The 15,113-nt window shown below is 38.6% G+C and overlaps 1 protein-coding gene across 8 annotated transcripts in view; it reads right to left on the bottom strand.

Annotated features, from left to right (window-relative positions):
- spag17 (sperm associated antigen 17) overlaps positions 1-15,113 on the bottom strand; it is a 319,560-nt gene that overhangs the window by 29,907 nt on the left and 274,540 nt on the right. For all 8 annotated transcript variants that reach the window (XR_009511839.1, XM_059968399.1, XM_059968400.1 and 5 more), the window contains one exon: positions 7,640-7,753. Coding sequence is in view for 7 of the 8 variants with exons in the window: in XM_059968399.1 (XP_059824382.1) it covers positions 7,640-7,753 (114 nt within the window). In the remaining variant the exon portion in view is untranslated. The remainder of the gene's footprint in view (positions 1-7,639; positions 7,754-15,113) is intronic.

Below are 15,113 nucleotides of genomic sequence, written 5' to 3'. Positions count from 1 at the left end.
ATGGAAGAAGAATTAACTAATTGTAAAATTTTCTCCCACGGCTCTGTGGGTACAAGACAGCGAAGTTCTCTTTCCCATTCCTTCTTAAATTTTTCTGATACCCCTGGCTGTATTTTCATGATCATGTTATAAATGATGGCTACTAAACCTTTCTGGCAAGGATTCAGAGCTAGAATTTTTTCCGTCATATCCATTGGCCATAATTTTGGAAAAGACTGTAACATATTATTCAAGAAATTTCTAACTTGCAAGTATCTAAAAAAATGAGTTTTAGGCAAATTATATTTATTGGACAGCTGTTCAAAGGACATAAAGCTGTTATCTAACAACAGATCACGAAAACATGTTATACCTTTTGTTTTCCATAACACAAAGGCTTGGTCCATAAAAGAGGGCTGGAAAAAAAAGTTAGATATAATAGGGCTTGATAAGATAAACTTATTCAAGCCAAAGAATTTATGAAATTGAAACCATACTCATAATGTATGTTTAACTATAGGATTAGTTATTTGTTTATTCAATTTAGATAAAGAAAAAGGAAGTGAAGATCCTAAAATAAAAAACAATGAAAGGTCTTGTACAGATTTACTCTCCAAATTTACCCATTGTGGGCAAGCTACTCTGACCTATTCTTGTATCCAAAATATTAAATATCGAATGTTAACTGCCCAGTAGTAAAATCTTAGGTTTGGCAAAGCCAAACCACCTTCCTTCTTAGGCTTCTGTAAATATTTTTTACTTAATCTAGGATTTTTATTCTGCCACACATACGAGGATATTTTGGAGTCAATAATGTCAAAAAAAGATTTAGGAATAAAAATTGGTAATGCTTGAAATAGATATAAAAAATTGGGTAAAACTATCATCTTAATAGCATTAATTCAACCAACCAATGACAAAGATAATGGGGACCATCTGGTAATAAGTTGCTTGATTTAGTCAATTAAAGGTAAAAAGTTAACTTTAAATAAATCCTTATGTTTCTTGGTAATTTTAATACCCAAATAAGTAAAATTATCTGTAACAACTTTAAATGGTAAGTGTTTATAGATTGAAACTTGCATATTTAATGGAGATAATTCACTCTTATTAAAATTCAGTTTGTAGCTAGAAAAACTACTAAAGTGAGCAAGCAAGGATAAAATAACAGGAATAGATCTCTCAGGGTCAGATATATATAGTAACAAATCATCAGCATATTATGATAACTTCTAAGTCCCTTCCCTATGGGTAATACCAAAAATATTAGGTGAGTCATGAATGGCAATAGCTAAAGGTTCCAAAGCAATGTCAAATAATAGAGACTTAAAGGGCAGCCTTGCCTCGTACCATGGGACAACTGAAAAAAAGGAGATCTCTGATTATTGGTAAGAACCAAAGCCAAAGGTTTATAATATATTAATTTAATCCATGATATAAATTTCAGGCTAAAATTAAAATTCTGCAGCGCATTAAATAAATATGGCCATTCAACTCTATCAAACGCTTTTTTAGCATCTAAGGAAATGACACATTCTGGTATTTTAGATGAAGGAGTATAAATTATATCAATTAATTTTCTAATGTTAAAGGATGAATAATGATTTTTACTAAATCTGGTCTGGTCTTCAGAGATAATTTGAGGTAATATATTTTCTAATCTTGTGGCCAAAGTTTTGGTAAAAATCTTGGAATCTGTATTCAGCAAGGATATAGGTCGATAGGATGCACATTCTATAGGGTCTTTATCTTTTTTAAGAATTAAGGAATGGAGATGTCATAAAAAGATTATGGTAGTTTACCTATAGTTAACACATCTTTTAAAATTTTACAAAGCCAAGGAGAGGGTATAGAAGAAAAGGATTTAAAAAATTCCACAGTATAACCATCCGGACCAGGGGCTTTACCTGAATTCATTGAAAAAATAGCCTCTTTTATTTTGATTTCCGTAATAGGTGCATCTAGAAATACACAATCTTCCGCTGTTAATTTCAGAATATTCAATTTTCCTAAAAATTCATCCATTATAGAAGAATCCTCAACAAGTTCTGATTGATATAAAGAGTTATAAAAATATTGAAAGGCTTTATTTATCTCTTTATGATCAATCGTCAAAGTGCCACCTTGTTTACAAATCTTAATGATTTGCCGTTTAACCGAAGCAGTTTTCAATTGATTAACCAGATTTACCAGATTTATCTTCATGCACAAAAAATTAAGTTCTGGATTTAATTAACTGATTTTCATTCAAGGAGGATAATAACAAACTGTGCTCAATTTGAAGTTCAACTCTCCTTTTATAAAGTTCTTTACTAGGGGTCACAGAGTAAGTCTTATCAGTTTCTTTAATTTTATCAACCAATGTAAGTATTTCAGTGTTAATGCATTTCCTGACTCCAGCAGAGTATGAAATAATTTGTCCGCAAATAAATGCTTTAAGAGTGTCCCATAATATTCCACTAGAAATCTCTTCTGTAGAGTTTGTTGAAAAAAACAAATCAAGTTACAGGGAAAGATTGAACAAGCTGAGTTTTTATTCTTTGGAGCATAGAAGGTTGAGGGGGGACTTGATAGAGGTGTTTAAAATTATGAGGGGGATAGATAGAGTTGATGTGGATAGGCTTTTGCCATTGAGAGTAGGGGAGATCCAAACAAGAGGACATGAGTTGAGACTTAGGGGGCAAAAGTTTAAAGGTAACATGAGGGGGAATTTTCTTTACTCAGAGAGTGGTAGCTGTGTGAAATGAGCTTCCAGTAGAAGTGGTAGAGGCAGGTTTGGTATTGTCATTTAAAGCAAAATTGGATAGGTATATGGACAGGAAAGGAATGGAGAGTTATGGGCTGAGTGTGGGTCAGTGAGATTAGGGGAGAGTAAGCGTTCAGCATGGACTAGAAGAGCCGAGATGGCCTGTTTCCATGCTGTAATTGTTATATGGTTAATTTGTTGTTGAATAAAGTTGAGAAAGTCTGAGTCCTGAAGTAGAGTTGAACCACCAAGATTTGGCATTTGAGGATGAATCCATTGTCTTAATAGATAGCTTCAAAGGTGCATGATCAGAGATGGTAATGGAATCATATTTACAATTAATAACATCTGTAAGTAAACAATGATCAATAAAGAAATAGTCAATTCTTGAGTAAATATGATAAACATGAGAAAAGTATGAAAATTCTTTGTCGGGGTGTAAGAATTGCCAAATTTCAGAAATTCCAGAATCAACTATAAAGGAGTTAATAAGAGAGGCCGATTTATTCGGAAGAACCTGAGTGGACTTAGATCTATCCATCAAGGGATTTAGACAACAGTTAAAATCCCCACCCATTATCAACATGTACTTATTTAAATTAGGGAAAGACGTAAATAAACACTTAAAAAATTCAGGACAGTCAGTATTTGGAACATAAATGTTAACTAAAACAACTTTTTGATTAAAAAGTAAACCAGTGAGAAGCAAAAATCTACCTTGTGGGTCCAAAATTGTTTCATAATGTATAAAAGAGGTTGAGGAATCTATAAAAATAGAAACGCCTCTTACTTTGGCTTGGGAATTCGAATGATACTGCTGGTCTTTCCAAAACTGAAAAAAACGCTGACTGTCCTCCTTCCTCTCTTGAGTCTCTTGTACAAAGATAATATTAGCATTCATTCTGTGGAATACTTTAAATATTTTTTTCCGTTTGATCGGATGATTTAAACTGTTAGTATTCCAAGAAACAAAGTTAATAATCTTATCTACATTGCCAATGTTTATCGTAGTTAAAGCACAAGGTTAAAAAGAAGACAAACTCATGAATCCGGAAGAGGAGAGCAAGTTCAAAGAGGAACCAGAAGTTACGACACTACAGCCATTTTGGTATTTTCGAGTCAGCCCATGAAGTGAAAACTAAGCAAAAAGTGAAAGCAAAAAAGAATTTCCATCCCCCCACCCCCAGAAACCCAGGAAAAAGCCAGAAAGAGGCAAGCAGGCAAACTAATACTAATTTTACCCCCATGTCTCAAGACGGCAACTCAAAAGAAAAGTAAAAAAAACAGACACAAACCACCCATATTCAAAAAAAGGGTTAGTATAACAAGGATTAAACTATGAAATTAGTATTATTATATATAAAAAGATTAAAAAAAAGAAAAATACTAAATCATTAAAACCCAAAAGTGGATAACATTATATTAATATTTTAAAAGAAGGTCTTCAGTCTTATTCAGACACATCCAAACAGATGTGATGTATCCAAGCACGAAAGTCTTATGGGGAGAAGAAACGACATCTTGGAAAAAAGTTTTTTAAAAAAAAACCTTAATATTTAAGCATTAAAAATATAAGACAAAAATGTATATAAAAGCATTAATTAGTTACTTACAAAACTAACAGAATAATAGTTAAAAAAACAAATTCAAAATAAACCAAAAAACGGACCTTTACTTAGGTGTGTAAAAAATACACTATCAGCCATCACATAATGATCATCAATTTATGAAAGGTCCGAATCTATACACTAATTATTAGCTTAAAGGAAAAATCTAATACGTATAATAAAAATACAATATGTTAGTCAATTCGTAGTGAAAAGGTGCTATTCTTGAAGAAATCTTGGGGCATCCGCTGGAGATTTGAACAACCAACAAGTCTTATCGGGAAGAGTAACTCTCAATTGTGCTGGAAATAACAACTCTTGTTTATAACCTTTCCGATAGATTTCCAACATCATCAGTTTAAAAGCCATTCTTTCATTTAAAACTTCTGGACTGTAGTCTTCCAGAATACGAAATTTGAAATCTTGAAAGCTGATCATATCCTTTTTTTCTGGCAGCCCGAATCAGGCATTCTTTAATATGAGGATAATGAAGCCAGAGAATCACTGGTCGTGGTTTTGCGCCTGGAACAGGTTGAAAACGAGAGATGTGATGTGCGCAGTCGATTATTGGAGGAGTATCCAGAATTTCTGAGCTGAAGACATCCATTAGAAATTTAGAGAAAAATACAGTCGGATCACCCTTCTCAAAATTTTCCAGAAGCCCAATTATCTGGAGGTTCTGTCTTCGAGACCGGTTTTCAAGATCAGTAAACTTGGATTTATAATGTTCCAGCTGTTGAGAAGTTGAAGATAGCTTTTGTTCCAAAGTTTCAATTTTGTGATCTCTCTGGCGAGCAGCATCTTCGAGAGCTAAAATTCTTGCTTGTTGTTGTTGAGTAACCGATGCGAGTGATTGAAGTTTTGCATTGACTATCTTTAAAGTTTCATCGAGCACAGAAAGCTTTGGGGTGAGTTTATTCTCTAGTTTCTCAAGTCCCTCGTCCATAAGTTTCGCAATTGCTTCCAAAGTTAATGGTTCTTTCGCCAGTTTCGATTCCTTAGGTTCTCATGGGTTAGACATTTTGAAGAGTTGAAAAATAATTCAAACAGTCGAAATATCAATAAATATCAATCTCTTTAGAATAGGTATAGATAGTTCAGTTAGGGGGTGATTGTTGGTAGAAGAAAAGTAAAAGGACTGGAGTGAAGCCTAAAACAGCCTCACCCCATAAGCGCCATCTTCAGACCTCACATTCTTGGGCCATGGTCATGTGGTCATCACTTCTATCTTCAGACCAACAGCCTCGGGACAGCTCCTTTCACCAGGCTTTCAGATTTATTAAAACATATTGATCTGATTGCACATCTGACTCTACATATATGTATACAAAACAATTATGTATACAATCTCAGTATTTGGGGAATATCGTCCCAAATTTCCCTTCCTTATTGCTTGTACATAACGATGGAGACACAACATAAAGATTTTTACTCCCTCATGTTGTGAGATGGATGCAAGAAATAAAATTCTAACTCTAATTCTCTCCCAGTTTTCTCACCGGAAAATGAGATTTTACCCTCACAGGGGAGAAGATGTGTCTTTGGCATCACAAGTCAGAGTAACCTCTCTCTCTGAGGTGTTCCTGATAATCACAGTCATCCTGTTTGCATGGACAGCTGAAGGTTTCAGCAGTCCAGGACTCACCAGCATTCCAGCAGGAAAGCGTGGCTCTTCTTCGTGATCCTCTGGAGCATCCACCAGGACAGCCTGTTTCACTTACCATGGAATCCCCTAGCGCTATAGCTCTGTCACTCTGTTTTCTGCCCTTTCATGCAGCAGAGCTACCCATGGTACCATAGTTTTCACTGTTGCCTTCTCTCCCAACAGTATCCAAAGTGGTATTTCTGATTTGGAGTGGTATATCTCCTGCACTACCTTCCTGCTCCTGTTCCTCCTGTTGGTCCCCATTCCTTGTCTTTCCTTTGAACCTTACACTGAGGAGTGATTAACTCACTAAATATGTTATCCACAATATTCTCAACACTGCAGATGCTCCAAAGTGAATCTATGTGCATCTCCAGTGCCATCATGTGCAGCTGTATCTGGACACATTTCCTTTACATGTTGTTATTGGGACTATGAGAGCCTCTCTGAGTTTCCAGTTGCATCCAGGATTAATGCCCTTAATGCATTAATTAATGCCCTCCATTCAATTAGCCTTTATTCACCATTTTACACTGAGAATATTGTGGATAACCACTCTACACATACACAACCTCTAATACAGGCACTTTGTCGCTACAATGTACCTCATTTCAGAATTGCAGTGCCACAGCTAAGCGATGATATATAATTCTGAACAAGAGCAGCAGGTACACGATTATAGCACCCACTGTAGGTGTAAACAACCCTCTTCCCCTCACCCCCCGCCCCAAGCCCCACCTTCTGCTTATGTTTCTAGTTCCGCATGCCATTCTGACCTGGAAAATATTGCTGCACCTTCAATGTCATTGGATCTAAACTTTGGAATACACAACTACACTTGGAATACCTTCAACTAAGGGAGTGTACTGATTGAGGAAATGGTTTACCATCACCTTTCAATGTCCATTAATACATGCTAGCCCTCCAGCAGATCTTCCAAATATAAGTAAAAAATAAAAATTACCTCCTTTATGTATCAGATGATTGTGCAAACTCTTGAAATTGCTATTAATTTCAGAAATCTCTACACTGTCTATTGTTATCAAACACTTCATTATTCAGATATTTGATTCTTTTTCATTCAAATTGATGTGACTATCTACATTCCCCAACATACTAATTTTAGATTAATCATCCTTCCCACCAAAAGACCACAGAGACAATGCAGCCACAACTAAATGAACAGTTACATTTTCCAGGTAAATAAATAATGCATTATGTGAGGATGGATAATATTAGAGGTGAAAACGGCTATTGATTTAAACACTATTGCTTATTATTAAAAGATTAAGCGTTTTGTACAGGTACAATGTTTTTATCATCAAAAATCATATCTTCTCACTTATTGCCAGCAATACATAGTCTGTTTGTGCACATTTTCTATTTCATTTTTATCTTCTTTACTAAAGATTTAACATATTCAATCTGGTCAAAGTTACAAGCAATAAAAAATCTGCCAGTGCTGGAAGTCCAAGCAGCACACCCAAAATGCTGGAGGAACTCAGCAGGACATTTCTATCATTTGACAACTTCACTCAATAAAGGAAGATTCAGAACGTGAGTAAGATTAACAGAATGAGACTGGGATCAGTGAATACTGTAATTCTATGCACTCTCATCAACACTATGTGAGACTCACAAATAAGTTACAAGATAATTTACCTGGCTTAGAATATAGATATTGAGAGGTAATTATCTGTTGTGTTGGGCTGTGGCTGCAAGCGCCTGACCCCATTCCATCAACTGGATTTGTGTACGTTGGGCTGTTGGCCACATCTAATAAAATAAAGTTAATGAACCTTATCAGAATAAATACTGTAAACTGTTATTCCAAATATACGTCAATTTGCAGAGATGAATGGGAACAAAAACAAACGAAAAAATGCTAGAAACATACAGAAGCCAGGCAAAGAATAGATGTTCTGGAAAACCCTATTTACCCCTTTCCCTTATTCAAAGTAAGTTTTCTTTGCACAGATCATGTGGTGAAGCGTACACTGCTGATTTCTTCAGAGCTTTCACCTGAACTCCATATAATGAACTTCAGTCAGATAAATTTCGTCATAGATCAAGGTAATATTACAGAATGCAGAACTGGTTAGAACCAATGGGAACATACTAAATTTCTTTAGCTTCCTGAAGAAGTAAAGGCTTTCTTGGTCATGGCATCTACATAGTTGGACCATGACAAACTATTGGTGATGTTCACTCTCAGAAACTTAAAGCTCTCAATATTAGCATTGTTGATGAAGAGAGAAGCACATGCCCAATCCTTTCCCTGAAGTCAAAGACGAGCCCCTTCGCCACCTTTTTATGTCTTTCACCAATCAGTTTCCTAGCTCTTTACTTCACCCCCTCCCATCTCCCAGTTTCACCTATCACCTGCCTCCCTATAGTTCATCCTCCCTTCCCCCACCTTCTTATTCTTTCTTCTCCCTTCTTTTCCAGTCCTGATGAAAAAGGGGCCAATCCTGACATTGCAAGTTTTGCGAGGAGGGGGCATCAGCTGGGTCCACAGACCGAGTGCAAAAGGCAGCAGCGGGTTGCTACAGTGAAAACGAGCCTTGACCAGCAACCAATCGGCATTTGGGATTGATTAGAAAGAGTAAATTAAAGGGGCAAATGCACTGGCCATCATCAAAGCAGCTGTTTTCTGAGTGGACAGAGTCAGAGTGGTGATCTTGAGCCTTTAGCTTTTTGATGCTTCTGCAAAGAGAGGCTTTAGTCATAGAAAGCAAAGAAAAGAACTAAGAACATAAGAAATAGGAGCAGAAGTAGGAATCTGGCCTGTCAAGCCTGCTCTGTCATTCAATAAGATCATGGCAGACCTGGCCATGGACTCATCTCCACCTACCTGCCTTTTTTCCATAACCCTTAAAAGCTCCAGATTAAGTTTTTATTTTCTTTCCTTCTTTAAATCTGCTCAGCTAGGATAGTAGAAATGGCGTACAGGATTGTGGAATGCTCCAGTGTCTCTGTTGACTACAACTGCGAAAAGTGCATCCAGCTACAACTTCTAACAATCTGCACTATGGAGTTGGAGCTGGAACTGGATCATTTGGGAGACTGAAGTGGTGATAGGACAGAGAGAGGTAGTTACACCCAAGTTGCAGGACACAGGAAACTGGGTGACTGTCAGGAAAGGGAAAGGGGTTAAGGAGCCAGTTCAGAGTACCCCTGAGTTCCCCTCAAGTCACAAGTTTATCACTTTCGATACTGTCCAGGGGTGGGGGTGGGGAATGACCTAACAGAAAAAAATCACAGTGGTCAGGTCTCTGCCACTGTCTGTCTTTGTGACTCAAGGGAAGGAAGAAGAAGAGGCAAGCTATGGTGATAGGGGATTCATTAGTAAGGGTAAACAGATGGTTCTGAGGATGAGAATGAGATTCCTGGATGATATGTTGTTTCCCGGGTGCTAGGGTCAGGGATATCTTGGATCAAGTCCTCCCCATTCTTAAGTGGGAGGGTACACAGCCATAAAGTCGTGTTTCATATAAGGACCAATGACATGGATAGGATGATTGATGATTCTGCATAGGGATTTTTAGGAGATAGGTGCTAAGTTAAAGGGTAGGATCTCCAGCGGATGTGACCACTAGCCGGTGACGAGTGGTGTTCCTCAGGGGTCAGTATTGGGACTGCTGCTTTTCACATTGTTTATCTATGATTTAGATAATGGAATTGATGGCTTTGTGGCAAAGTTTGCAGGTGATACAAAGATAGGCGGAGGGGTAGGTAGTGCTGAGGAAGTAATACGATTGCAGCAGGACTTAGATAAATTGGAAGAAAGGGCAAAAAGTGGCAAATGGAATACAGTGTTTGAAACTGTATGATAATGCATTTTGTTAAAAGAAATAATAGTGTTGCCTTTTATCTAAATAGGGAGAAAGTTCAAACATCAGAAGTGCAGGGGGACTTAGGAGTCCTCGTGCAAGACTCCCAGAATGTTAATTTACAGGTTGAAACTATGGTAAAGAAGGCAAATACAATGTTGGCATTTATTTCAAGGGGAACAGAATATAAAAGCAAGGAGATAATGTTGAGCCTATATAAGATGCTAGTCAGGCCACACTTGGAGTATTGTCAACAGTTTTGGGCCCCATATCTCAGAAAGAATGTGTTGTCATTGGAGAGAGTCCAGAGGAGGATCATGAGGATGATTCCAGGAATGTAGGGGTTAACATATGAGGAGCGTTTGGCAACTTTGGGCCAATTTAGATGAATGTGACGGGGGGGGGGGGGGGAGAATCTCAATGGAAGTTACCAAGTGTTGAAAGGACTAGATAGGGTGGATGTGGAGAGGATGCTTCCTATTGTGGGGCATCCAGAACTAGAGGGCACAGCCTCAAAATTGAGGAGTGACCCTTTAGAACAGAAATAAGGAGGAACTTTTTTTAGTCAGAGAATAGTAGATCTGTGGAATGCTCTGCCACAGACTGTGATGGAGGCCAAGTCCGTGTAAGGCAGAAATTGATTGTTTCCTGATCAGTCAGGGCATCAAAAGGTTGAGAAGTCAGACTTATGGGGTTGAGTGGGATCTGGGATCAGCCATATTGGAAGAGCGGAGCAGACTCAATGGGCTAAATGGCCTAGTTCTGCTCCTATATCTTATGATCTCAGGATTGCTAACAAGTGAGGCCAGAACTAGGAAGATTATACAGTTTAATACGTGGCTAAGATTTTTGGATAATTGGCCCCTTTTCCAGGGAAGGTGGGATCTGTACAGAAGGGGCAGTTTGCACCTGAACTAGAGGGGGACTAATATACTGGTGGAAGGTTTGTTAATGCTGCATGGTGGGGTTAAACTAGAGTTGCAGGGGAATGTAAACCAGAGTGCTAGAACAGTTCGTGGAGAGATTGTGGAGGAAGATGTTGGTGAGTCCTCAGACAAAGTTAGGAATCAAAAGGTTGAGCAAGGTGCAACTAGTGTCCTGAGCTGCCAATATTTCAATGCCAGAAGTATCGTAGGAAAGGTGGATAATAGTGCTGAAGATGAGGTAGATGGTTTACAAACAGAGGTGATGTGTAGTGAGGAAAGGCTGTTGAAAGAGCAAAGTTGCAGTCAGCAGGATGAGTTGTAACGTAGGTGGGCAAAATCGAAAAGAGTGAACATGGGACAGAAGGTGTTATATTTGAATGTGTGCAGTATACAGAATAAGGTAGGTGAACTTGCAGCACAGTTGCATATTCCAGGTATTATGTAGTAGGCATTACTGAATCATGGCGGAAAGAAGATTATAGCTGGGAGCTTAATGTCCATGGATACACATTGTATCGAAAGGACAGGCAGGAAGGTGAGGTGGTGGTGGTATTGCTCTGTTGGCAAAAAATTAAATCATATCATTAGAAAGAGGTGACATAGGGTAGGAAGGGGTTGAGTAATTGTAGATAGAGCTAAGGAACTGCAAGGATAAAAAGACCCCATTGGGAGTTAAATACAGACCCCCCCCCCCAAACAGTGGTAAGGATGTGGTCTACAAATTAGAAAGGGAGATAGAAAATGCATACCAAAAGGGCAATGTTACAATAGTCATAGGGGATTTCAATGTGAAGGTAGATTGGGAAAATTAGGTTGGTGCTGGATTCCAAGAGGGAATTTCTAGAATGCCTACAAGATGGCTTTTTAGATTAGCTTGTGGTTGAGCCCACTAGGGGATCTGCTGTTCTGGATTGAGTGTTGTGCAATTAAACAACTGGAATTGTTTAGAAAGCCTCAGGTAAAAGAACCCTTGGGGGCAGATGATCATAACATGATCAAATTCAGCTTAAATTTTGAGAAGGAGAAGCTAATGTCAGATGTATCAGTATTACAGTGGAGTAAAGGGAATTACAGAGGTACGAGAGAGGAGTTGGCCAGAAATGTTTGGAAAAGAACACTGGCAGGGATGATGGCAAAGCAGCAATATCTGGAATTTTTAGAAGTAATTTGGAAGGCACAGGATAAGTACATCCCAAAGAGGAAGAAGCATTCTAAAGGAAAGATGACACAACAATGACTAACAAGAGAAGTCTAAGCCAACATAAAAGCTAAATAGAGGGCATTAATAGAACAAAAATTAGTGGGAAGTTAGAGGACTTTAAACTGGTATTTAAACTGGGAAGTTTTTAAATACCATGAGAAGGCAACTAAAAAAGTCATTGTCAAGGTGGAATACTAAAGTAAACCATCCAACAATATTAAAGAGGACACAAAAGTTTCTTTAGATACATGATGGATTAAAGTGAGGCAAGAGTGGACACTGCATCATTGGAAATTATGTTGTAGAGGCAGTAATGGGGGACAATGAAATGGAGGACAAACTGAGCAAGTTTTTGCATCAGTCCTCAGGTGCCGGGGGTCATGAAGTGTATGAAGTTGACGTAACTAGAGAGAAGATTCTTAGGAAACTGAAAGGTCTGAAGGTAGATAAGTCTCTGGACCAGATGGTGTACACCCCAGGGTTCTAAAAGAGCTGGCTCAAGAGATCAAGGGGGCATTATTAATGTTCTTTCAAGATTCACTAGATTCCAGAATGGTTTCGGAAGAATGGAATATTGCAATTGTCACTCCACTTTTCAAGAAGCGAGAGAAACAGAAGAAAGGAAATGAAAGGGCAATTGGTCTGACCTCAATGATTGGGAAACTATTGGAGATGATTATTAAGTATGAGGTCCCAATGTACTAAGAGGCACGTAATAAAATAGGCCAAATGCAGCATGGTTTCCTCAAGGGAAAATCTTGCCCAACAAATCTGTTGGAATTCTTTGAAGAAGTAACACGCAGGATAGACAAAGGAGAATTGCTTGACATTGTTTACTTAATTTTCAGAAGACCTTTGACAAGGCGCCACACACGAGGCTGCTTAACAAGCTATGAACCCATAGTTTTACAGTAAAGATTCTAGCATGGATAAAGCAGTGGCTGATTGGCAGGAGATAATGATTGGGAATAAAGGGAGCCTTTTCTGGTCGGCTGTTGGTGACCAGTGTTGTTCCACAGGGGTCTGTGTTGGGACAGATTCTTTTCTCATTATATGTGAATGATTGAATGAAGGAATTGATGGCATTGTCACAAAGTTTGCAAACGATATGTAGATAGGTGGACGGGCAGGTAATTTTGAGGAAGTAGAGAGACAACAGAAGGACTTGGACAGATTAGGAGAATGGGCAAAGAAATGGCAGGTGGAATACAGTGTTGGAAAGTGTATGGTCATGCACTTCGGTAAAAGAAATGAAAAGGTTGACTATTTTCTAAATAGAGAAAAAATACAAAAATCTGAGGTGCAAATGGACTTGGGAGTCCTTGTTCAGGATTCCCTAAAGGTTAATTTGAAGTTTGTGTCTGTGGTGAGGAAGGCAAATGTGATGTTAGCATTCATTTGAAGAGGACTAGAATAAAAAAGCAAGAATGCAATGCTGAGATTCTATGAAGCATTGATGAGGCCTCACTTGAAGTATTTTGAGCAGTTTTGCACCCCTCATCTTATTAAGGATGTGCTGAAACTGGATACAGTTCAAAAGAGGCTCATAAAAAATGATTCCAGTATTGAATGGCTTGTTTATTAAAGAGTGTTTGATGGCACTGAGCCGTATTCAATAGAATTCAGATGAATGAGGGATGATCTCATTGAAATCTATCGAATGGTGAAAGACCTTGATAGAGTGGATGTGAAAAGGGCATTTGCCAAGTGGAGAGTCTCGGACCAGAGGACACAGCATCAGAATAAATGGGCATTCTTTTAGAATGGAGATAAGGAGGAATTTCTTTAGCCAGAGAGTGGTGACACTGGAATATTTTGCCACAGGCAGCTGTGGAGGCTAAGTCTTTATGTATATTTAAGGCAGAGGTTGAAAGATTCTTGATTGGTCAGGGTATGAAGGGATAATGGGGAAAAGGCAGGAGACTGGGGCTGAGAGGAAAGTTGGATCAGCCATGATGAAATGGCAGAGCAGACTTGATGAGCCAAATTGTCTAATTCAGCTCCTATATCTTGTGGCCTTGGTGCAAATTGTCATCTGCTTGTTCATTTTGGTAGATACTGCCTGGTCTGCTGAGCCCCTCCAGCATTTTGTGTGTGTTGCATTAGTCTTTTGTTTTGCTCATATTGAGGGAAAGGGTATTGTCCTGGCATCACATTTCTAAGCTCTCCATTTCCTATCTGTATTCTGATTCATCAGTATTTGAAATACACTGCTACGGTGGTATCACCTGCATACTTGTAGATGGAGTTAGAGCAGAATTTGGCTACACAACCATGAGTGTACAGGGGGTGGAGTAGGAGGCTGAGGATACATCTTTGCGTGATGCCAGTGTTGAGAATAATCATGGCCAAGGTGTTGCTGCCTATCTTTACTGATGGTAATTTGTTGGTCCAGAAGTCAATGATCCAGTTGTAGAGGGAGGTGTTGACTCCCAGGTCTCAGAATTTGGTGATGAGTTTGCTTGGAATTATAGTATTGAAGGCAGAGCTGGAGTCAATCAACAATGGTCTAACATAGACATTTTACTGTCCAGATGCTCCAGGAATGAATGGAGGGCCAGGGAGATGGTTTCTGCCATAAGACCTGGTTTGGCAGTAGGTGAACTGCAGTGGGTCAGGTTATCTGGGAGTTAATGTGTATCATTGACCAGCCTTTCAAAGAAATTAATGATGGTAGATGTCAGAACCATAAGGTGGTAGTCATTCTGGCATGTTACCTTTTTGTTTTATAAGACATTGGGATTTTAGTGGTCATCTGAAAGCAGGGAGAGATGTCTGCAAGTACCGTCACCAGCAGATGTACTCAGGATCTAAAGACAGAGATGGGGACACCATCAGGGCCAGATGCTTTCCATGGGTTCACTTTCCAGAAGATTGATTTTATGCTCATAATAGGCATTGGCGATTCTGGTGCATTGGAGGCTGTCAGGGTGAATGGTCACATACTAACACCTTTCTGTTCAAAGTATGTTAAGCATTAAGCTCATTGGGAAGGGATGTGTTGTTGCCAGTAATGCTGCCTGATTTCATTTTGTAGCCTAATATGGCATGTAAACTCTGCAACAATTGACAGCTGATGTCGACCACTGACACCTCTGACATCTTGATTTCTTGTAAGAGGATGCACTGATAGTGCAGCCAATACTAAGTCTCTGTCAGGAATGACCACAGACTTA

The sequence above is a fragment of the Hypanus sabinus genome, chromosome 4, assembly GCF_030144855.1.
Source record: "Hypanus sabinus isolate sHypSab1 chromosome 4, sHypSab1.hap1, whole genome shotgun sequence".
NCBI lineage: Eukaryota > Metazoa > Chordata > Chondrichthyes > Myliobatiformes > Dasyatidae > Hypanus > Hypanus sabinus.
This window is presented reverse-complemented; position numbering and strand designations above follow the sequence as displayed.